At 39.5% G+C, this 24,482-nt stretch overlaps 1 protein-coding gene across 1 annotated transcript in view; it reads left to right on the forward strand.

Moving 5' to 3' along the window:
* LOC146485927 (jouberin-like) overlaps positions 1-19,439 on the forward strand; it is a 32,462-nt gene extending 13,023 nt beyond the window's left edge. The window contains exons 14-35 of the mRNA XM_085102445.1: positions 820-918; positions 1,468-1,593; positions 1,833-1,897; positions 2,065-2,116; positions 3,216-3,301; positions 3,995-4,049; positions 5,253-5,368; positions 5,789-5,957; positions 6,467-6,527; positions 8,912-9,013; positions 10,181-10,233; positions 10,648-10,876; positions 13,274-13,414; positions 13,616-13,794; positions 13,892-14,179; positions 14,258-14,405; positions 14,583-14,647; positions 15,195-15,290; positions 16,087-16,249; positions 16,974-17,062; positions 17,497-17,585; positions 18,165-19,439. Of these exons, the coding sequence (XP_084958571.1) occupies positions 820-918; positions 1,468-1,593; positions 1,833-1,897; positions 2,065-2,116; positions 3,216-3,301; positions 3,995-4,049; positions 5,253-5,368; positions 5,789-5,957; positions 6,467-6,527; positions 8,912-9,013; positions 10,181-10,233; positions 10,648-10,876; positions 13,274-13,414; positions 13,616-13,794; positions 13,892-14,179; positions 14,258-14,405; positions 14,583-14,647; positions 15,195-15,290; positions 16,087-16,249; positions 16,974-17,062; positions 17,497-17,585; positions 18,165-18,264 (2,571 nt within the window). The 3' untranslated portion in view covers positions 18,265-19,439. The remainder of the gene's footprint in view (positions 1-819; positions 919-1,467; positions 1,594-1,832; positions 1,898-2,064; positions 2,117-3,215; positions 3,302-3,994; positions 4,050-5,252; positions 5,369-5,788; positions 5,958-6,466; positions 6,528-8,911; positions 9,014-10,180; positions 10,234-10,647; positions 10,877-13,273; positions 13,415-13,615; positions 13,795-13,891; positions 14,180-14,257; positions 14,406-14,582; positions 14,648-15,194; positions 15,291-16,086; positions 16,250-16,973; positions 17,063-17,496; positions 17,586-18,164) is intronic.
* Positions 19,440-24,482: the final 5,043 nt, after the last annotated feature.

Below are 24,482 nucleotides of genomic sequence, written 5' to 3' on the forward strand. Positions count from 1 at the left end.
GTATCATCTATTTGTCGATACAGTTGAGCCTTTCTACAACAGCTGTACTCAGAGAGAATGAACTGGCTATGTTGTAGAGAGGCGGTCATTAATGTAATGATATTTTAAAGAACTTAAAGACGTTCGCCACACATTGCATTAAGAGTGCATCAGCTTGTATACATGTACATAATTACAGTCAATCTACATCACGTGTGACCAGTAGTTTTGAAATTTGAACGGAGTTTTGAATTTTTACTCATCAGTTTTGAGCATCGCCACTGAGATTTTAGAGTTCCTGTATAAATTTCCCCAGTTTATTGACAAAGAAAGATATTAATTTTTCTTTACATTAAAGCAATAATTTTGTTTCCCATTGAAGTATTTTGATTTTTTTTTTCTTCAGTTAATGAGTCTTTTTCGGAAAGATTTCCAGAGAAAACTTCAAGATTCCATTCAAATGCCGGACATAACAAACAGGAATTCGAATGTTCATTTTAGTCTGGGAAATACTGGTTATGCGTGACGTAGGTTAACTGTGATGTATGGAACTGTGTGCAAACCTTCCTGGAGGCAAAATGTCCGCACTGCACCATTAATTATGTATATGTTTTGCTACTCAAACTCTATTCATGCTTGCTGTTTTTTCAGGCGGGTTAGTATGATAGTAGTACATGTGTAATTAATGAACGGGGTTGTTTGGAAATCTTTCCCTGACTGGCCCTGTATACAATTTTCACTACAGTACAGTGTATTATAACATAATTTTTAATATGGAACCTTCAAGACTTCTAATGACGGGTTTTAACCTGAAGGTTTTGTGATTTTTTTGCATCTCAGGTAGTTGGTGCGAATGGCACTCCTAACACAGATAAAAAGGTTCGTCTTCAGCTCTTCCAGCCTCCCAAGACCTCATTCAGATCAAACAATATGGTTGAGGTAGGTCTGCAGTGGAAAAAGAACAGATCCTTGTTACATACATACTATTCAATGGCTTTCATATGAATGTTCACGCCTTGGTATTTCATCCACAGACAAAAGAAGTTAGAACCACCTTGTAGAGCGTGATAAACAGCACCACAGGAAAGAACTGCTCATTAGCTTTCATTTGAATGGTCACACTTTAGGATTTCTGCCACAGTCTCAAAAGTTAGAACCACCTTGTAGAGCGTGATAAACATCACCAGAAGAAAGTACTGCTCAGCTGCTTTCATTTGAATGGTCAGGCTTTAGGTAGTTGAATTCCATGCACAAACCAAAGTATGGTACATATGGTAAGCAGAGTCTCTTTGAAGCAAAATAGTGACAAGCATGCAATTTCTCTTCACGATATCACAACCTGATCAAGCATTCAGCTTGAAATGAAATGATCACCAAAGGCAAAAGGTCTTAGTGATGTTTTAACAAATTCTCCTAACTTGTTTCATAAGAAATATAAAGAAAACAGTGAGGAGAATTTGTATGTTGATAGTGGGTAAATGTTAACAGGTGTATCAGTGGTGGAAGCAAGCCAGACGAGTACCGTATCCTTCTACTCTTTATGTGACATTAAAAGGAGTTCAGCCTCCAAGGACGATTGATCCCAGCTTAAGATCCATGTTTGCCATCCAACAGGTATGTATGTACCCTACATGCGTGTTTTTATATACTGTTCAGTTGAATTGGAAAGTAGCCTCCTACGCGGACTTTCTTTGGCTTGTCACGTCACGCGCTGTCACGTCACATGCGTGACGCGACAAGCCAAAGAACCTTTGCTTAGGAGGCTAATTGTAAAGCGAATTTCAAGAGTTATATGATAAGATTTTGTGCAGCTGTATAACTTCTGTAATAACCTTGCTTCTCGTGCATTGCAGGAAAAAGGGAAAGTAACCTTTGAGGAGTTTACTTTGGATGCTGAACGCCGTGCACATGGAATGAGGTTGTAACTTGTTTTTTTTTCTGTTAGAAACTTTCAACAATAATTTATTTTGCTTTTCTGAGGATTTGCACCGAAAACTACGCATGATGTTTGAAACTATATTGTAGCTCAAAAGTGGAGTTACAATTTTGTGAATGTCTAAAAATGTTTCCAACACTTTTTTGTAGAGATGGAAAAAGCAACAATGAGCCTACAAATTGGAGCAGGCTTCCTGGTCAGGTATTGTGAAAGACTGAATTTACTAACGACTTCTCATATAGATTTTATTTAGCCTTTTTAAGATCGAAATACAGCTTGGACGTTTTCTCTACAACTGCTGCATAGGAATTTTGTTGTTTACACTCATTGCGCTAAAATCATTGAGCAATTCCGATCAAAATTATTTCAATGTTCACAGCTGCAATAAATTGTCGGGATTTTTAAAGGCCTGTGTAAACGGTTTCCATGTTATTTTGCTTCAACATTCATGCAACATTTTGTTGGACCAAAAGTGAAGAATCACATCCATGAGCCGCGTGTGTCACGCTTCCTCGCGTGACGCGGTTTTCTGGCGTGTTTGGCTCACTCTTCTATTCCGACCAGAGATCACGAAAGAAATAAGATACTACTTGTAGTTTATCTGACTACGGAAACAAGATTAAGTTCAACCTTTTTAGTCAGCTTTACATGTTTATTCTGAAAGGTAAATTTGTTTTATTATATCTCCCAGTTAGTACGTGCGGTGTGATCGGCCGTATTCTGTAGAGCCCGCAAAAAATCCCTTGACTTCAACCAGTTTCCTTTCCCGCGTGCCCTATTAACCTCAGAGAATAAACATGATCTTACCAACCTCTTTTTCTCGGTCCGTACTGTAAGTTACAGATCCTCGTTTTTTCCCGTTGATTTATGGCCCGCGTGCTTCGCGCTTGAGCCAAAAAGGCCCGTTTAAACGGTTTCAACATTTGCTTCAACATGCGTTCAACACTTTGTTGGACCAAATGTCGGGGGCGTTTGAACAGGTCGTTCAACATTGTTGAAAGCGTAAGAAAAATGTTGAAAGTGTGTTGCATCAAATTTAAATTGGTTTAAACTTTCATTCAACATCGATTCAACATTTTCTTTGTTCTTGAAAATGTTGAATGGTGTTGAAACCGTTTGAACACTCCGTTCATCCAACATTCGTCCAACATCCGTTCAACGTTTGTTGAACGAATGTTGGACAAATGTTGATCCGTTTAAACGGACCTTAAGTCAACGGGAAAAACTCAGTCCGTAACTTACAGTACAGACCTCGAAGTCAGTTAGTAAGAGGTATGTATCTCTCTCCTGTGTCTGGCAGGTTAATCGTATTCCAAACAAGCAGACTGCATCTCTCTTGTCTGGCAAGCGGGGCTGCTTCATCGTGAAGTTTTCTCACAACGGCAGGTACAAGAAAAATCTTTCTTTTAAACCATTGTGTATCTCATTAAAAGAGAAATTGTGTGTGATGTATTTCTTTAAAATCCTTTGTTGACAACAGATACTGTCATGAGATCGAAAGTACATGTTCGAGCTAGTTTACCGTTTAAAGTCTGCATTTGACAAATTTCATATGTTTTCTTGTGTTCACGAAAAAGTTGTCAAGTTTTTCACTTGACAAGTCTCATTGTTCAAAAACTTGAATACCAGGTCTCGGTAAACTTTCTCGAGTTTAAACTGTCAAAAAATTATGTATAAGGCTGACTGCACACGATTAAGTTTTCCTTAGTCCTGTGGAATGTTTTCTTACTAAATAATAATAAAAAAAAAAGACTTTATTAAAGTGTCGAATTATTTAGCAAATCAGTGAAATAAATATACAAACTGAACATAGCATATGTTAAAAATCCCAACTGGTGGGAGGCAAACCAGTTGGCTATTTACAAAGCATGGCCTTGGATGTGAAAATGAGGCTACTGTGAAACAGATCCAAGTTGTCTGAGTGGGACATGAATCCCGGACCTTCGGATTACAAACCCGGTGCCCTTGAACCTCTTGGCCATGCCGTCTCCCTCCTTCGATTAAACGCCATAGTCAATATTTGCGGTAGCATTTCTCTGTATAAAAATTAAAACAAATGTGTAATTGTTTGCCTCTCAGGTACCTGGCATGCGGCTGTGCAGATTTGGACAGTTTTCCAATTCTTATTTATGAGGTGAGTCTTACAGTGTAACACCGACTTTTCGAACCTCCTAAGGAAACTGAATTTGGTTCGAACAATCGGGAGTTCCAAACATCGGGGTTAAAAATATGACTGAAGTAAATATAAGGGAAACAACTTTTGGCTCGAAGAATCGAGATTCCGCTGTACTCATAGACCAGGGTTCGTCAGCGTGCTGACTGCAGTAGCTTTTTCTGACTCCAGAAAAAGACTGGGATCTGGAAAAAGACCTGGCCGTGACCTTGTGGTTACTGACAACAATAAATAGTTAATGACTGTTCTCGAGGGAAACTGTTTATTTTGTTTCCTGAGAAACTCAAATGTTTCCTAGGACGAATTTGAGCACAACAAAGAGATTAAATCGATTAAACGTCATAGTCATAGTTTCGCAATGTCACACGTTCATGGGCTTTTGGCGGCAAACAGTTCTATTGTTAAATGCCATGTGACAACGAACTAGCCGATGAATGTGTGTGCTTTGGCGGGAAAAACTTCAGTCACAAAACGATACACTTTATTTGCATGGCCATTGATCATCACAGTATTGCAGAAGCGTAGGATATAGGTTAGTTGAGTTGTATTTTCGATCGGAAGGTCGCAGTTGTTCGAGACTGGCTGCAGCTGTCTTTTTGTTTCCTTAACTAGACGATTTATCCTTGCTCCACTTTTTGCCTCTGAAGGAAAAGACAATACATGGCTGCAGTATCCCATCCGGGGGTGTAGTAACACTTGTAAATTTTGTATTTTTTTCACACCACATAAACTCTAGCCATGTGGGTCGTCTGGCTGCTTTTACTCTCAAATCTACTCCATAAATAGGACACTTTAAAGTTACTTTGAACCTCATTATGTAAGCGAGGCTTCGTGCATTGTTTTTATTATGAAAATTAGTTTTCGTTCATATGTAAACAAAACTAATCTTGATATGAAAAGCTTTGCACTTAGCCTTGCTTTCATAATGAGGTTCAAAGCAACTCGAAAATGGCCAATTTATGATAGGCTAAGGCTACAAATTAGCTTTTCAATTTGAGTCCTGTACAACAGACAGCACGCCATTCTTATCAAGTCCTAAGTGTACCACGATACATGTGGGATAACTACAGAAAGTTTCTATTTTGTGCTTAAGTTTTTTGAAAAACAGACACTCATGCTTATTTGCTAGATCGTTTAACCTCCTTCACTATTCATACATTTAAGGTTCCATCATATGAGGTTCGTGCTCGTCTGCCGGGACATTTTAGCATAATCTATGATTTGTGCTGGTCGCCAGACGACGAAGAACTCTTGTCAGCATCCTCTGACGGTACAGTCAGGTATGAATCAAAGCCTTAACTATTAATACTTGATAGTGATAATGAAAGCACGTCTGCTCAGATCATTGGGAGGCCAATTGAATTGTGACTTGCTGATAGGCATTTTCCCACGCTTTACGAAGGGGACATGTATTTACTTCGAACTCTGACATTGTTCATGACAACATTGACACATGGTCGAAGGTTTGTGCTTTTGCGTTGCTTTGTTCTGTTGGGTTTTTGTTTGTTTGTTTTGTTTTGTTTTGTTTTGTTTTGTCTTGTTCACAGTTTGTATGACTCTAAAAAGAAAAGAAATACTGAACAAGCACGACGATGAAATTTAAGGCCACTGAAAACGTCCTGTCAAACTAATTGAGACAGCAACGTAGCCCAGTTCTGTACCCTGGAGCGTAGCTCATCTTCTTTCGCATTAATCCACAGATCCTGGGACACAAAGGTGATGATGACATCATCCATTAAGCTGTACCCCCACCCCTGCTTTGTTTATGCAGCACAGTATCACCCAGGCTCCCCTCATATCATAGTGACTGGGGGATATGATCACTACTTAAGGGTCTGGACCAAACTGAGTGATGGACTGAATGGCAAGGTAAGGCAACATTGTTTTTAATATACCTTGGTAGAAAATGACAATGCCAATTAATCAGTCCCCAAGTGGAAAATCACCTGCAACAAATTCGCCCACAGTAAAGTCAACTCGCCTACACTTGAGAATTCACTCACCTACGTAGAGAGAGAGGAGAAATTCTTAGTAAAGAAACAGTTAAATTAATGAGAAGTGAAAGATTAACTCTGCGGGCTGTATATAAAGCATGGGAGTTGATACAAATAGTAAATAAATGACTTAGTTGGGTTAAGTTGCAGGCGACGGTTGGGGATAGAGGGCATGCTATTTTTTTTTTTTTTTTTTTTTTTTTTTTTTTCGCAACAAACCTTTTTGAGTTTTTAGATTACCATGTTCAGTGTATTTTTCAAAATTTATTGTGAACAAAATTGTATATTTTTTCTCCGAAAAGGAGAAAAAAGCCCTTACCAAATTACCTTCTATGTTGCTGCAATTCTTCTTTGCTAAGCGTAATCCTGGGTGATCATTCACAGCTTCTCAGAGAAATGGAGGGACATGATGGTTTTATCAACAGCATCTGCTTCGATGAAAAAGGTAAGAACTACCTACAGCAGTTACCGATAACATGCGAGGAGGCTGATGAAATTGAATTTTGTCGGACGTCGATCTAAGAAAAGCCATTGAAATAATTTTGAATTCTGGCAGGATTTCAACGAAACAGCATGTCTTAGAGAACAAATTGATAGTTTTACCCTTGACAGATGATAAAACTTTGTCAAAGTTTATTTCCAAGCTAGTTTCAACTAAGGGGTTCCCTATTTGTTGAATTAACAGTTTAAAATTTCACTGCGGTGCACATGATAATGTTCCATATCAGCAACACGAGGGGGTTAGCAATTAATATTATTTTTACGTAGCATTCAAAAATATGGTACATCCTCTATTTGAACTAGCTCGAAAATTAATTTAATAGTTTTCCCTTCTCTTAGATGGTAGCATTGTCAATTTCTTTGCTCTTTTACCTTGAAATGTTTTCAGAATTCAAAATATTTTCAACGGCAACTTTATTCGACTCTTTTGAAGGCATAAGGTGACGTTTTATTGTTAACAGCTGGAACGCATCAATTGCTGATTCTGACAACCAAACCTTATAGTCCACATGCCTCCTATAAAGTCCAAATCGCACTTGCGACAATTTTGTCGATTCTTAACAGATTTTTGTGTCTACGGCTTCTAGAGAAGCGTAGACACTATGTCATCGGGTTGAGTGAAAGAGTGAAAGAGTGTAAGAGTGTAAATGCCACAGGAATCCCAAATGGAATCCTATCGAAAGCCGGCGCTAATCCTCGACTGACCGAGATCTAAGCGATTGTATTTCCGGATCAGGGCAATGGCGACTATACGGTAAATGATGTTTTCCGATGTTGATTTGCTTTTTACAAATAGTTTAAGTGATGATTTGAACCAGAATTCTGTAACTTCTGTAATTTTCATCGCAAACGTGCCCGAATTTACTGCGAGTGATCGCTTTGAACAAACACGGAGTGTCTTCAAATTTTACATGCGTGTTTGCACGCACGCAAAAAAAAAATGAAAGTTTTGGCCTGTAATAGCAAATGCATCGTTTATTTCAATAAAATGTTTTGTTGGAAAAGCTTTTTGTTGATTTTTGTGTCTTTGTCAATTCATATATGCGTTTGAGAAGCGACAAATGCGCGATATTTATTTATCTACTGCGCATTTTAAACCGCTGCAGGAAAAAGTTAATTCATGCGAAAACTATGGAAACACGACAGGAGTCAAAGGGTTAAAGAATGCTACTTGCCATTCATAAGTTCAGTATAGATTAATTAATAGTTTCTGTTGCATTTTATGCCTACGTTTCAGGTTAGAACTTTGCTTTCAGTACTTTATGTTTAGAACTTTGCTGCATTGCTTTCAGTACAAAGTTGTGGTTCGCGTTGTAACATTATATAATATATTGTTTATGTTAGAATAAAGTGACAGTTCTCTTCTTACAAAATGTTTGTGGTAAACGATACCAGCTTAATCTCAATCTCACCAGTATCCTGTGCAACATTTTTGCAACCATTATTTTATCTCTATCCTATTTCCACTCCTCCCTCTTCGTTTTCATTTCAGTCTTATTTCCCTTTTCTTCAATTCTTTTATATCACATTTCTATACCATAACTGTAGTAGACACATGCAGTCTGAGACTGCCTATTTTTAATTTTAAAATGAGGTCATACATTTGGCTAAGACAAGTGCAACTTTCGTTTTTCTGGAGAGCAAAACAAAAAGGATGCAAACAAAACTTCAAAAATACCAAAATTCTCTGATTGGCCAACCTTGCACGTCCCATTCTCTTTTCCGTATTTTGACACATTTCGTCTTTTTAATTGAAAATCATCGTGAAGAAAGATTCAATCGCCTTCTGGCAAGTCAAAAACAAGCTAAACTTTATAGGAGCCGTGGCCCTGACGACATGTTCGCCTAGTACATTCCAACGCATAGTAAACCGGAGAACATACTTTTCTGATTAACGGTCATTAACCGCCGTGCCTATCCTTGAGAATTGGGTCTAAGCTTCCTCCCGTGAGTTCACTAAGTGAAATAATTTCCCCGAGCAGTCGATTGTTTATGGTAAGTCTGTTTAACAGATGGGACGCAAGTCCATAAAAGAATACCATCCTTCGGTATTTGGTTCAATTTTCCCTACAGCTCATTGGTACCTATTCTTATATTTGGTGCATAGGCCGAGACCAAAATTCTCAGGAGTTGATTTTCAAACCACAAATTGTTTGTTTTCACAGCACTGCTTTCCTTAACATTTGCTTCGGCTTGCCCCTATGCAAAGTGATGCCTTTGACAGGAGGGAGTCGATTTCCAAACATATTAAAGTTTCCAGAGATATAGTATTTTGAACATTCCACTTGACGTTTCAGCTTTCTCATCGGTGTTATGTTTTCGTTCAAGGCGCCAAGATGTTTTCGGCGGACAGCAGTGGCATGGTTATCATTTGGAATTCATTTATTCATCCTCAGATGGACACCAAAAGAAAGAGAAGGGGCACTGGAGGTAACCAACATTTCATTTCATTGTGCATAACACGAAGGACCTGTTGAGGCTCCTGAAGGGTTCTTAATTAATGGGGTGAAAACGTGTAATACGCTCCCTTGGACAATGAGATTGACAAAAAATAAAACTTCTGAATTAAAAGAGCTCTAGCAAACTTATATTGATTTTTGTTCCATCTCTTTTAGCTTGCAATTTTGTACATATTTAAAATGTGTGTTATTTCAATGTAAATTAGGTCTTTACTATTCATATTAATATAAATACGAGACTAGCCCTGCTGAATTGGGCATCTGCTGTTGAAACATTTGTTAAAATATTGCATGAATAAATGGATGAATAAAAATGTCTGACTATGAAAGCCCAAAAGTTTTATTCACGTAGACTGTGGCCAGGCGCCCTATCTGGCTTTTGTTTTAAACAGAAACCAGGTCAATCGTTTTTTCTCGCAGGCAATATTTGCAGACACTTGAGGCTATTCGTAGTTAGATATCTATATTGTAATGAGGTGTGGGGAAACTGCAACAAAGGCCTTTCTGATAAGCTTCAAAAGCTTCAAAATCGCGCAGCCCTCATTTTGATGTCTGCTATTTATGATAATAATTTGAATGATTTGTTCCAGGCACTAGGGTGGCGAAAACTCTGTCAAGATTAGATGAGAAATCTATTATAGTGTATAAAACGTTACATGGGATGTTTTGCTTTTCGCGAAAATGTGAATTCTGATCATTTATGGAATACTGAAAACACACTAAATCTTCCATTACCCCGCACTGATTACTTAAAGAGAGGATTCGCACACAGTGGAGCTCAATTGTGGAACAGTTTACCCTTAGAATTACGGCAAGCGACTTCCTTGAACGATTTTAAGACTAAATTGAATCGCCCCAGTTTAATAGTAGAAGAATATTTGAAAATTAATATGTTGTATGCTCCCAACCACCTTAAGCGGGGGGCATCCAACGAGAGCATTTAAGCAAATTAGTTAAAATGTTGTCTCGGTCTTGTGAGCTGACATTTTGCCAAAGAAAGCTGGTTTTTTTTTTCTTTACAAGTAAATCCAATTTATTATCACAGCCTTCCCAAAATATCCACTGAATGAACCGTTGGGCGCCCTTAACTTTCACCTTTTCTCTCGATTGTTTTTTTTTTTATTATTATTATTCCTAGGGTACGTGTATGACTGGACGATGTTTAAGAAAATAGGCATCGATGAGCTTCAGGTTTGTTACTTCAGTGACATCTCCACCCCTGACAGTCATCAAACCCCAACCGGTCATTAGAATGAGTGAACTGAAATGTTGTTGTTGTTATTGTTGTTGTTGTTGTTGTTGTTGTTGTTGTTGTTGTTGTTGTTGTTGTTGTTGCTGTTGCTGTTGCTGTTGCTGTTGTTGTTGTTGTTTTCTTTTATAACACGGAATTTTGTGCCTAGATTTTCGTGTGCACTCTGAATTTAAAATTTTTGGTTGTATATGTTAATTCAAGAAATTAAACAAGTCGTCATTTTTTGATTCCGTTAAAATTCACCAATCACATGGTTTGATCGGCCGCCAATGGGAATTTGTGATAACATGCCGAACACCTTAGCTGTAGTATATAGGATCACTCCATGTTTACATATGTAGTTGACTCTGCAGAGTAATGTTATCAATTCTCTCAAGCTACATCCCAATGGACGAAAACTGCTGGTTCATGTACGTAACAGCGTGCTGTGCATGCTGGACCTGAGGAGCTATACCGTAATGCAACGCTACCTTGGAGCTTCCAACTTCAAGGAGCACATCCGCAGCACCCTCAGCGCATGCGGCAGCTTTGTTATCGCGGGCTCAGAGGATGGCTATGCCTATGTATGGAACACAGAAACAGGTCAGTCTTGTCCAACTGGTTTGAACTGGTACACTAAATACTATACACCATATTCACAAATGGCGGACACGCGCGGAAAAGACTGGCACTACGCATTAAAACGAGGCGTTTTAGGATAAACGAAAAAAAATTTCCAGCGAATGCAAGCTTCTAGAGGGTCGATAAGTGCTGAGTTTCTAAAAATTGAGTTTTTCTGATCACTTAGTCCGAACGAGTTCAAGTTCTAGTGTTTATTATTTATTGGTTGGCTTCTTGTAGCAATCTCAAATGCAAACTAGACACTCACGGGAAAAAACTGAGTTAGATTGTTTGTTTCAAACCTTCGAGTGTAATGTCTACAGAAAACATGAAAAGTTGTTAGAAAGATCTTCACTCTAGCAGGAGCCACAAAGGTTTTTTCAATGTATTTTTTGGAAAGGGAATTAAAACGGGTTTCGAAGGAAAGAAAATGAATTTACAAACGGACGCAGTTACAAAGAGAGTTGCGCGGTGATTACTACTCGGAAGTTCCGATCACAAAAGCTACAAAAACCGACTCCTACTATTGTGAACAGTTCTAATGCCTAAAAAGTGAAAACAAAAGGAGGTGGAGGGAAGCTACTGAAAGAAAAGTTTAACTAAGGAAGCAATATGTGAGCCAAGACTGAAATATTTCGGTACATTTTAGGCGCTTTTCCCCCGAATAAAAAAGATATCGTGCATCGCAAGATTGTCCAAGATTCATGCAAGTCGTTGAAAATGTGGCAGTTACCAAAGTCAAGAGGAACTACTGGAAGTAAGGTATCAATTTTAAGAAATCGATCCTGCAAGGAAATTCAGGAATGTCACTCTCAAATGCGTTATATTGTAACTGCATTACAAAGAATGGCAAGTTTAGGAATCCAGTGTAAAGCGAAATACGATAATCTAATGCTGACAAATTACCTAATTAAGTATGCAGATCTTTAATGATTTCAACCGAAATGCCGGCAATGCTGTGTTCTCTAGTCCCTGGCCTGTTTCACGGAATACAGTTTTCTCATTCAGGCAAGAAATGTTCCTTCTGAGCTCGTTCCATTATTAGACAGTTAGATTTTGATGACTTGATTGATTTAACAAATTATGAATTTTGAGGGGACTGCATTCTCTGCTTGTTGTTTACAGTGCGGCTACAATATAAATGAATCGAAACAGACAAGTCTTGGTTCACCTGTTGCTTCTTTTTAAATTATTCGTCCAGCCGTTTCGCTCCACATCCTTCACATCTTTTCGTTGTCGTCTTCGTCTTTTTTTCCTTGGTATTATAGCGGTTTAGACAAATGGTTCAGTGTAGTCTCTCTTGCGCTCGGCCGGAACGTCCGATACGAAGTTGATCATGCAACTCTCGTTAGAAATGCATCCTTTTGTATGTTCATTTTGTTTCTTTCAAGACCTATCTTACCTTCGGATTCCGAAAGACATACCAAACAAACTTCTGAAGAATCTCTATCCATCTGCGCTCGAAAGTTGAATCCTTCGGAAACAAAAACTCTAACCGATTTGTTTCCGTGATCGTCTATTTTGCATTTGGGATTGCTACAAGAAACGAACCAAGAAACGCTAGACCTCTCTCGTTCGAAATAAAACCAGCGATCTGAAAAACTTGCTGTTTAAAAGCTTATCAGCTAAATATTCTCTCTCTGAGCTTGTACTCGCAGGCAAATTATTTTTTGTTTATCCTAAAACGCCTCGTTTTGATGCCTAGTGCCAGTTTTTTCCCGCGCATCCACCATTTGTGAATACGGTGTATAAACAGTAAATACGGTTTTTTATTTGGTGTAATAGGATATTTTCATTTTCATTTCATATATATAATAGCCGGAGCCCATTATTTAAAAGCCTTGTGGTTGCTCGTGTGCTTCCTCGCCACTTTTATTTTATTATTATCACACTGTCTTGTAATTCTTTTTTATTATGGCAAAAAAATAACTTGGAACTTGAAGCCAGCACTCGAACCACCGATGTTTAGATGAAAAGCTTGAGTCTGTACTGAACTACTTGATATGACCGTGTTACGTCGATTCTTGTGTGAATTAGGGCATACTTGATGTCCTGTAAAATACCCACTGCTTCCTCCCTCCTCCAATCCATTAATTATGTGTTTGGGATATTCCTTGTTGCGTCTAATGTAATAAGCATATGTACCCTTAGTTTGAAGGAGGTCTTTAAGTAGCTTTTCCCCAAATTCTTATTTCTACAAATAGAAATAGAGAAACTGTGGTGCTGCGTCTGGGAGGGAGTGGAAACGATATTTGGTTTTGCCATGCCACCGTAAAGAGATACGAGAGCGCCAAATTACCTTATCAACTCATTTCATAAAACCAGATATTCGCCTTATTTTTACAGCGGTTGGTTTATTCTACTTTGTTCTCATTGTAGGTGACTTGGTATCAGTGTACACTTCTCTTGGTTATCATCACGCTGTGTCTGATGTACAGTTTCACCCGCTGGATCACATCATCGCCTTTTGCTCTTTCGGGGATGCGCACCCTGTCCTGGTTTACCACTACGATCCTAAAGGTTTGGCGCGTAATTACGTAGTCGATTAGCGATTGTGTCAAAAATAGTTACGGGTTGGCTTTCCTCAGTTTTGCTTTTGGTGTTTCGCTCAGCACTGAAAGACAACAAAATCGCTTGCAGCTGCTCATTCTAACCTATCAGATCGAATGATTGCTCGTTACCTGGCTTTATGTTAATTCCCCTAGTTCATTTGATTTCCAGCTGCTAAAGAGGAAGCCAAAAAGTTCATGACTCCCCCAGTGACGCCATCTAAAAACGCTACTACGTCACAACAGAGCACAGCTACTTCTGATGACGTCAGCAGACACCCGGCGATGGCTGACGTGGCCAGTGATGTGTTACGCATGCGCAAGGTCAAGCAAAAACTGGATTCCGTGTTGGTAAATGTGAAGTGTTGTCTTATCTCTTCTTCCTTTGCTTTTTTACTTTCCTTTTGTTAGAAATTTATTTTATTTGTCAGTACTCTCGCATTTGCAGGATACACCGAAATCACCAAACTATATGGACACGGCGATGTTGCGTACCCCAGGGGCGGATGGCCTAATGTTTCAAACCCCTGGGAGACCCGATAGTGCCGCTTATCCCGGATCCCTACATCCGGGAAAGAGACCTGGCAGCGTTACTTTCCAGTTCCCTGAGAGCACTGGCAGAACTTTCCGCCAGGGCATGGGCAAAGATGTGAGTCTTTCTACGTGGGGTTCAGACTTCTCTCCGACGGTGTACACAGCATACGGGACATCAGCACAGAGCCCAACACTGGCGCAGGTCAGTGATGGCCATTAATTTAACTCATTTTTTGCAGCACGTTTATATTTTCTACTTTTTGTTGACATTTCTCTACAGACCCCCTATGATCGGCCATTGTCACCGCACGCCCAACAGTACCTTGGAGCGTCAGGTCGTTTCGAGTCTATGAAGCTGTTTTCACAGAACAATCGGTACGGAAGCCCACAGCCAGATATGAATGGACCACAGGGATACCAACCACCCGGTAAGTATGACCTACACAGAGCGGTTTAAATTGAGTGTCGAACTAAAGTAATTTCACGTTTGCTTTGGTTTTGCGGGATTCAGTTGAATTCCAACCTCTCAGTAGTTTTGTGCGTTACTAACTCAGCTAATAAGGCGGACGGTGGGGATATTTCACACTGTCTCTTTCTGTTTTTAGCTGGAGTATCATGGATGAAGAGGCCCTCTCTGAGCTTAAATGTGAGCGAATCTCTCGGGCCCATGGTTAGTTTATCTTTGTATTTTCTTTCCTTGTTAGTTTGCTTGTAGACTGCGAGCAGTCTCTTTCTTCTCTCTCGTGTGTTTGCTTTCTTTGCTATACTACGGAAACCTAGAATGTGCCCTTTTCAGCAAACGGTCACATGGTATAAACAACACCTTGCTAGATAGAAAGCTACGCACTGGGACATCCAAAACAAAGAAAATTCAAATTTGACTGGATGAAGTCACTTTGTTTTAGATGTCCCAGTGCGTAGCTTGCTCTCCATCAAGGTGATTCTTGTGCCATGTGACCGTTAGCTGCAAAGGGTACATTAGTGCTTGGGTGGTGGAATTTGATATTAACTTCAATTAACTTTGCAAGGACCGCTTTAACAAACAGGAGCAATTTGTAGGTGGATCAGCAATGAAGTAAGTAAAAAACTTCTGAGATACAAGGCTGATCGAACTATTTGGTGAACTTGTTAAAATACTTGTTGTTTGATCAGCCTTGCGTCGTACAGGAATTTGTTAAAACTGTTAATAAAATTCGAGTTAATTTGTTTTTTTGTAGAGCATGTCGCAGCTTGGTGGTGCTAAACCAAAGTTCACCTTTACGGACTCCCCAGCATCGCACCTGCTACAAGAGACTCCACAGCCCAGGAAAAAGGTGCAGAACATTCATTTCAAGTTTCAAGTTTCTTTATTTCCACATATTAATTATAAAATCACCTCATAAATCTCTACAACTATTTATATTTTCAATAGGGAGCTTTAGTAACGCCGACGGCAACGGCAACCAGAACGCCAATAAAGCATTAGGCTTAATGACCAAAACAACAACTCTGCACGTGCATTACACTTTCGTACATTTCTTTGCCGTTACTGCACGACTAGGACTTGAAATGTCCTGATGGGACGTTTTATGGAGGACGTAAACACACGACGAGGAATTTTTGTTTCTCTTTCTGAACTTTGGAGCGGTCTCCAAGAATTCAACTCCAAGAAATTTCACCTACATTTGACATTAAAAGCGAGTTGGAATAATCGCGACGACGTTTGAAAAAACGCGAATTCATTTTAATAGTGACGTTTTCGCTTCCGTCGCCGTCGTCTTTGCCGAAGCTCCCTTAAGGGCGATTTACACGGTACGACTTTGTCGCATGCGACAAGCTTAAGACAGGCCCACGACACGAATTGTTTCGTGTAAATCAAACCTTCAACTCTCTTACGACTGTCGTGTACGTCACAAAAAATGTCATCCTACGACAATCGTAGGTATAGGCAGTGTTGAATAACGAGAGTTGTGTGCGATTTTTTGCATGACGCGAGCAGCGCTCGCTCTAGAAATCGCATGCGACAATAGTAAGCGAAAGATGAACCGTCTAAATTGGCCTTTAGAACTTAAGTGTCCGCGACTAAAACTTCTAACAGGTTATTACCATATTCTCTATCCTGTTTAACAGGTTATCTCCATGTATCCCTATGAAGCAAACAGAGCGGACGAGCTCACCATACAACCTGGTGACGTCATCAGCGTGCTTTACATCGACAATGAAAACTGGTGGATGGGCGAACTAGCTGACGGGAGGCAGGGTTATTTCCCATCGAATTATGTCATGGAACAAGGTAAAATTTGTTTTTTCATTACTTGTGCTACTGACAAGTCTCCTGTTGGATGTAAAAATCCTCGTAGTCTTTCTATTGTCTTTATCCTAATTTCCTTTCATTAACAGTCAATCCACGTCACCCGTGACCGGTATTTTTTAAATTTGAACGGAGTTTTGAAATTTACATGTCAGTTTTGAACATCGCCAACTAGATTTCAGAGTTCCCGTAGAAATTTCCCTAGTTAATTGACGGTATAAAGCCATCAATTCTTCTTACATTACTGCATTATTTCAAGAATAACAATTGTTTCCCAAGTATTTTGAATTTTTTTTTCAGATATTGCGTCTTTTCGGAATGATGTCCAGAGAAATTCAAATGCCGGACATTGCAAAGAAGAATTCGAATGTTCATTTCATTCTCGGAAATACAGGTCACGCGTGACGTAGATAGACTGTTGGTAGGCTTCGCCGGGTCTCCAGCATTTTGCAGCCCTTCAGTTTGACGGATCAGTACTTCCACTCTTAATCAGTCGATACAACAATAATAGAGTAAAACAATACCAAATCATTGGTGGACAAGTTATGGTCGTTTTATTGACATTACAGGTTACCATAGCAACAATATAACCTGGCAACTTCCAAAGTAAAATTTTCAGAAATTTCTGTAAATGAAGAGACAACCCCTGTTTGATGACATTAAAAGTAATAGTCATAACTTATGTTCGCGTGCATATTCTTTACAGAGGATCTTGAATCTGAAGCTGACTTACGAGAAACGACCAGACCAAGTACTACAAACGCGACCAAGCACGCACCAAAGGCCAACACGCAGGTCAGACCGAAATACAATCTACAACTTCAATATCTGCTGATGGATCAAAATGAATCGTTTATGTCACGACTGTGTAGCATAGGTGTTGATCGCGGTGTTTCGACAGCTATGCAGTTTGCCCCGGTTGTTCAAAGGGCGGATAACGTTATCCAGCGGATGAAATGTAATAATTGGAGTACATTTTATCCGTTGGGTAGCGATTTATCCACTGGATAACGTTATCCGCTCTTTGAACAATCGAGCCGTGGTCTTCATGAGGTGATGGTGTCGACTGGTTGTGCATTAATGTAAGTTGTACTGTGGTTGGTGGTGATTAGCGCATTTCGATCTTCGCTTTGGGTGTTAGTGATTGGAGGATTTCAATCCTCGTTGTTGAGATCGCGTAAGATCGTCTCACTCATCCTACTCTCGATTTATCTGTGCTTATTTCCCAGATGACGGCAGTTATTAGCAAGTCAGGTGATCTGAAGATTGTGTCCGGACCTGAGGACAGTAGTGATGCAGAAAGTAAACTCAGCACAACGTAAGAAGTTAAGATGCTCTTAACACCTACTGCTGCAGCATCGAAAATAAAAGCTGAAGAACATTTCATTTTTTTTTTGTTAAGTACGGAGACCTGAGACCATTTGAAAGTAATGCTCAGTCAGTAGCTTTCGTAAAGGATTTTATCCGTAATATAAAATAAAGTGCTGCGTTGGGATGCCAATCACAGACCCAGAACGTTGATTTGAATCACCTTGTACAATATATTAAAGAAGAGAACAACATATATGAATCATTTCATATACTTAACATCAACAAAGGTACCGTTTTGTAGCTGTCATATGCATGATCACACATAAAGATTTCATCGACAGACAGACGTAAAAATTCGATTCGAATTGTTAAAGCAATCAAAAGCGTGAGGAAATCCATCTAGTTTCAGACTCAAGGTCTGATTGCCCTTTATTTCTTTTCATATCAATTATGGGAATTTGGTGACACTTACAAGACAATTCCTCCGAGTCAATGAACTTTAAAATCTTCTCATTTCTTGTACAGCTGATAGTGTATGCATATTTTAACGAGAAATTAGACTTCAATCATAGTTCTTCTGTTGCAGAGCGCGCCACCGAAGAAGACATCGGGAAAAAGAAAAGCAACAAAAAGCAGAAGAAACCCCGGAGAAGAAGGCTTCACCCAGGAGAGCGAAGGAAAGATGACACGCCCTTTACCTTGTTTATTTCAGTTTCGCTTTGATGGAAACATTGAAAAAATATCAAATCATATTCCCCTCTTCACCCCTCCCCCTTCAGAAAAGAGCGTTACAGTGAAATACTGCACAGTATTTTCTTTCATTGTTTTGAATGGTCAGATTTCTTTTGTCCAAAGGCGGAAACTCTGTAGCTTCGTTCAATGACTATGACCCAAGAGGAGAAAGAGGCACTTTTTATCTAATTACATTGAGCCCAGAATGTTCAATGAAATGAATTTGCTATCATTATTTTAACGTTTAAATGCGATTTTACAATGTTGTCTGTAAAAAAAAGATTTTGTTGCGCTACATAAGTTTTTAGGCGAGATCGTTTAAATCCAAGTAAACGAAGAGAATAAATTTTAAGTCCATTAACTGTCAAGTTTTTATTTTTTAATAAATGTATAGGCAAATATGGTATTGGGTATCATAAAGCGGTCCATCGGAACAAATAACCAGGATGTGTTTTCGCAGCTCTACAAGTCACTGGTCAGGCCTATCCATGAGTATGCGGATAATAATAATAATTAAACCAAGGACTATCTTATAACGGCTCCTGTTTGGAGCCCGTACTTGATTAAGGATATTGTGGTGCTAGAAAAGGTTCAAAGAAGAGCGTCGCGACTTTCGTTAAGGCAGAAACGTAGCGAAATGAGTTATGAACATCGTTGTAGGTTACTGAAATGGCAAACACTAGAGAAGCGAAGAGAATTTCTATCTCTGGTTCAATGTTATAGGATAGTCTTTGGTATTGATCACCTCTCTTTCCCAGAGTTTCTTTGAGTTTGCCAAAAGTACTCGTACAAGAGCTAACCACGACTATAAACTTTACTTGAGAAGAGCGATTTGTAATTACTACAAATATTCTTTCTTTATTCGCATTTTAAGGAAATGGAATGACTTGCCAGGATATATTGTACATGCCAAATCATTATCTGTTTTTAAGAGTAGACTTAAAATTTACTTGAATATTTATTGAATCAGTAGCCATCGAATTTTATCTAGTTCTAGAATTTTAAAATATTTTTGTAAGTTTTTAGTTAGGGAAATTGTTTTTATACAGGGCTAACCTCAAGATTTCCCTCTTCAGGATGTTTTTGTATTTGTGTCGAGGCCTCCTGAATAAAATGTTATGTTATGTTGTGTTATGTTATGAAGTTTTCTGAAGCTGACCTGACTTCGTTATCCTGAAACGCTAAAATTTCGTAATTTTGGTATGTGCCAAGTCATCAGGAGCCAAATGGCTCATAACGGCCGGAACTTAGCCATGGAAAACATACATAACGATCGAGAAATAAAAACTTCCCGGAGTTTATAACGAACGCAAACTCCATGTCTCATCTCGGGCTCTCGTCCGGTCCTTAATTTAGTTTAATGCATTCGCCACAACAATTACAATCATAATGAGAGATAATAACAAAATTCAACATGTTAACTAATAGCAAATAAATCAAAAATAAGTTTAGGGAGGGGGTGTGGCAAGAGATTGGAACAGAACTTTCGTCCCAATTGCCACCTAACTCCCTCAAGGTAAGATAATCTAAAATTAGACAGTAGAAGGGTATTCGAACATATGTCACAATAGACTATTAAAAACAATTACAATTTTCGAAACGGAGGACTGTGAGTTTCTCGCTTAGACAGATAAAATTGGAGAAGACTTCTTTATTACTAGCATTCTACTGCGCGATGCTGATTTCCCAGTACTAGTTGGTCTACGCTGCTTACAGTATCGATGGTCGTAAATTCTCTTTTTAATGGCGAAAATCAAGTTTGTCTTATAATCGTCTTAATCGTGATCTTTGGAAAACCCTTGGAAGGCTGTCTCCGACTGTAGAATTTTTTTCTCCTCCTTATGAAATGACAATTCTACAGGCATTAGCGGCTCTGTGGCCCGTTCCTCGAAAGTCCGGTAACTTACCGGGCCCGGTAAGTGTCTTTGGTGTTAAATGTTTCTTAACAGAAGTCAATTTTTGTTAGCTTTGAATACTAAATTTTAAAATCTTAAAATTCTATGAACACATTGGCCAAAACCATGTCTATAATCACTGTGTAATCGGCGAAAAAACATTTCAAAATATACTTATCGGGCCCGATAAGTTACCGGGACTTTCAAGAAACGGGCCCCAGTTTACAGTACCAATGGTCATGAATTTTCTCCTAAAAGGGTCAAGTCAAGTTTGTCTCACAATTCGGGACCACCCAACGAGAGCATAAACATACTTTGTGATCTGTTCTGATGCTTTAGCTGAAAATTTAAGTCGCAGAAAGTTTTAGGAAACGGAATCTGTTATCTCCCGAATTTTCGAGCTGTTGTTGGCTCGACGAACATGCAAGCTGACAACTTCGCATTCGGTATCCCCTCCAGAAATGAAAGAAATTAGTTTCCCAGTGTAACGAAATTTTGAGCGACATTTGCCGAAGAAACTTTAGATTTCATTAAAACTAAACCCGAATTTTAGAGGCAATTAAGGGCTTCCGAACAGATATCCACCGAAGTGAACCGTTGATTGCCCCTGAATACTGGCTTATGAGCACCTTGGGAAGGCGTTGTCTCCTGTAGAGTTTGTTTTTTGTTTTGTGTTTATTTTTTTCACCTCCTTTATATACTACTATGTTTCTGTAGGGCATAGCTGCTCAGTTTACAGTTCCAGGCGTTTTCTAAGGGCGTGCGAGTGCCAGAATCTCGGTTAATCGTAGCCGCCATGTTGGATTTGTAAAATCTTAGGGAGCTGGGGAAAGGGGGCGAGGCCGGGAGGGTTCTCTCCTTCGCACTTTTTACTCTTCCCAATCTTCTTCTCCTTTTAAAATCCAAGATGACGGCTATAATGCTCGCCTAAAAAATACGCCATTACAGGCTAGGTGAAGTCAAGTTTGTCTCAGAAATAACTTGTTGTTATATTAGGAAAACCACGGTGAGGCAGCGTCTACTGTACAGTTGTTTTCACTTCATTTACTTCTGACATTCCGATTGGTTAAGGCCGTCCAACTTCAGATCCAAGGGTCCGGAATTCTCCTTTAAGACGCAAGAATTATGTTTGTCTCATAGTTCTCTTAGCGTGCGCTTAGGAAGCCTGTATCTCTCTGAGGCTCTTGCCGGCATAGCTGCCTTTACAGTTCCGATGATCGAGAATTCACCTCTGAAAAGCAAGACGCAAGTTTGTATCATTGTTCTCTTGGCGCGCGCTTCGGAAGCCTGTGTGTTTCATAAGGTTCTTGTCCCCTCCTTTTCTACTGACACTCTTTCTATAGGACATGGCTGTTTTCCCAGTAGTTCTGCAACAGTAATAGTTCCGTTGGGTGTACAATCTCTGTGAGTCCATAAACATCTATCGCTTCCATAGTTGGAGGTTACCTCTTTGCGGGGCGTGGCACCATTTCTAGGGCACATCGGCACTGTCATCCGTCTTGGCGCCCTCAGTGCTTCTTCCTTTTCTGCAAACGTTGCTGGTCCCCACGAGTTTGACCTCACTAGAGTGCGTCTACGTTGCTTAACGTTACAAGCATTTTCATGTGGGTCATTGTGTTTCACGTGCGGTTCATCAAGCTTAACGCGCCGTTTATCTGAGTTTTGCACATTCCCTTTAGGCGAAATCTGAATTTCCGAGGGCTTCTGGATCTTCAACATCTGCAGCACAGCGTTCCTAAAACGTTGATTTCTATAGAAGTAAAGGATAGGGCTTAACAAAGAATTCAACTGGTTCAAGGTCACAGACCACAGAGTGGCATCTCTGTTGAAAAAGTCGGACACGTAGTGAAGAAAAATGAAAATAAAGGTTGGCAGGAACGATAGCAATAAAGCCACTGTCAACAAGAAAGCGGTCTTTGCGACTTCCTTTTCAAAATTAATCCTTGCGAGTTGTGCGGCATTCATGGAGTTTCTGATTTTCCTAGTTCGGAGGTAAATGGTGACGTAGAAATAAACTGTAGCAGCAATACAGATTAGCGGTAACAAATAGACTCCTACCATGACTATAGCCCAGGCGGTTTGGCTGATTTGGCCGGCTGTATAAATAGTTGAGGGAACAACGGAGAGAGCTGTTAAAACCCAGCTGACGATAATGCAGATCCTCGCGCGGCTTCTTGTGACAATCAACTTGTAATTGGCGCTGTTTTTTACTGCCACGTATCGTTCCCATGCTATCGCAGTCAGATGAAAGATGGAAGCGCTTTGAACGAACATCGCAAAAAAGCCCGCCATTACAAACAAACACATGGTTTCCTGATCGTTCCTCAGGCGAAAGGTCCCGATGATGAGAAACAGGGGCTGAGTGACTCCAGCAATGAGAAGGTCTGCAACGGCCATACTTGCCAGTATGATGTTGTAGATGCTTCGCATCTGCTTTTTCTTCGCTACTGCTATAATCACAAGAAGGTTTAACAGAATGGCTATTGGACTGGAGAAGCCGGAGATTACTGTCGTAGCAATGGTGGAGAACCTGCTTGGATTCCACTGCATGAAAGGGCAGCTTCCAAACGGTTGTTTGTCACCATGGGAAGATTGGTCCATTTCTAAAATGGAGCTTCAGTCGTGACTTCAGTCGCAAAACCTTCTAGGCTTCGTTGAATGGTAGTGTAGCATTCAACAGACAGCCTGTCATCCCGGGCAGCGTGGTTTCATTTTCAAAGGCGCGCTGCGGTTTGGCTCTATAAAAGAGAACGAAATAACGTGATTCAATATTGCGCGCACTTACACTGCCCCGCAGCATCGCTCACATTTGCAGGGTCTGTCTGAGAGGGCTCATTTCGGAATTACCGGAAATTAAAATATACTGGCGTAAAAAACTGCAACTTCGCGATTACCTCGGCGCCCAAATTTTGTTCAGAGAGGTTTTAACAAAGAGAAACCCGTAAGATATAATGGGGTAGTTTTTCCGCACATCTCAGACTCAAAATCTGTTTGCAGTTGTTTCTCAACAAACCCCGCACGAGGAAGCTCTTAAAAACCTGATGATACTGAAAACATATATATAAGACGCGACAGCGTCTTTTCCTTAAAAATAAATAAAACTGAATAAATAACTTTTATTTACCCTCGGCAGTGTTTATAGCACAAGTGCTAGTGGAGCCGAGCATTAAACTTCATAAAGAAATAATACAAATTGAAAATAACATGGTTAAAAATCCCGACTGGCAGGAGGCAGACCAGCTGGCTATTTACAAGCGTGGCCGAGGAGTTGAACTTGGGGCTTCCGAGAAACAACTCCAGCTAGTGGTCAGAGCGGGACTTGAACCCGGGACCTCCGGATTTCAAAACCACTCGAACACGCTGCCTCCACTGCCTTCCATGTGGGACACATTTTCTTAGATGTGCACGAGGCGCAGCCTCGTTTTGGTGCGAAGATTGTTTTCGTCCTATAACGTCATAAAATTACTGTTTTCATTCACAACTCTGGTAGAAGTCTTGAACTCGTGAATTTCTTGACATCTTTTAGGTTGATGTCGATTTCATCAAGGATTTTCTTGAAAATGTTCGTCTTAAGGGGGAGTTACACCTGAATGCCATTTTTCCGCCACTTGACATGGCTTTCATAGAAATCGGAGGTCTCGTTCGCGTTTCAAGCAATTCAAAACCCCTATCATCATATCGTGAAACTGTGTTGTTACTTGAAGCTCAACTCGGAATACACGTATCTTGAAGTCAATAGAAATCAGAAGTCCAGCTCAGTTTTCAAGCGTTTGCGCATTTTAGGCCGTACATCGACACGTAAAAAAACGTTGAAAACAGTTACTGTAAACGCATACTTGTTAAAACGCCTTCCATGGTGGATTGTATTTATTATTATTATTATTATTATTTGGTTTCTTTTTCTTTTTCTTTACAAAAACATTAATGCTTGAAATGACTATCTTTTTATAATCAAAATGAAATGTGAATAGGTTTTTAATAGCTCTTTTTTATATACTTTTAACTTGTAAATAGCAATTTGTGTGGAATATTTTAATAAAGGATCATTTTTATTTTATTATTATTATTATTATTATTATTATTATTATTATTATTATTATTATTATTAGATATCTTTTTTATTTTGAAAACGTCGGTTACGTGTAGACAGGGGAACGTATGTTTTCGTAAATCTGACGTCACAACATCGGACAGAAAACATCAAATATGGCGAATGGTTTACACATGCTCAGGGGAAGTTTTTAGCGTTTTGGTGTGGATAACTGAAAGCAGTTTTT

This window comes from Pavona decussata, unplaced genomic scaffold (assembly GCF_977016875.1).
Source record: "Pavona decussata unplaced genomic scaffold, jaPavDecu1.1 SCAFFOLD_23, whole genome shotgun sequence".
NCBI lineage: Eukaryota > Metazoa > Cnidaria > Anthozoa > Scleractinia > Agariciidae > Pavona > Pavona decussata.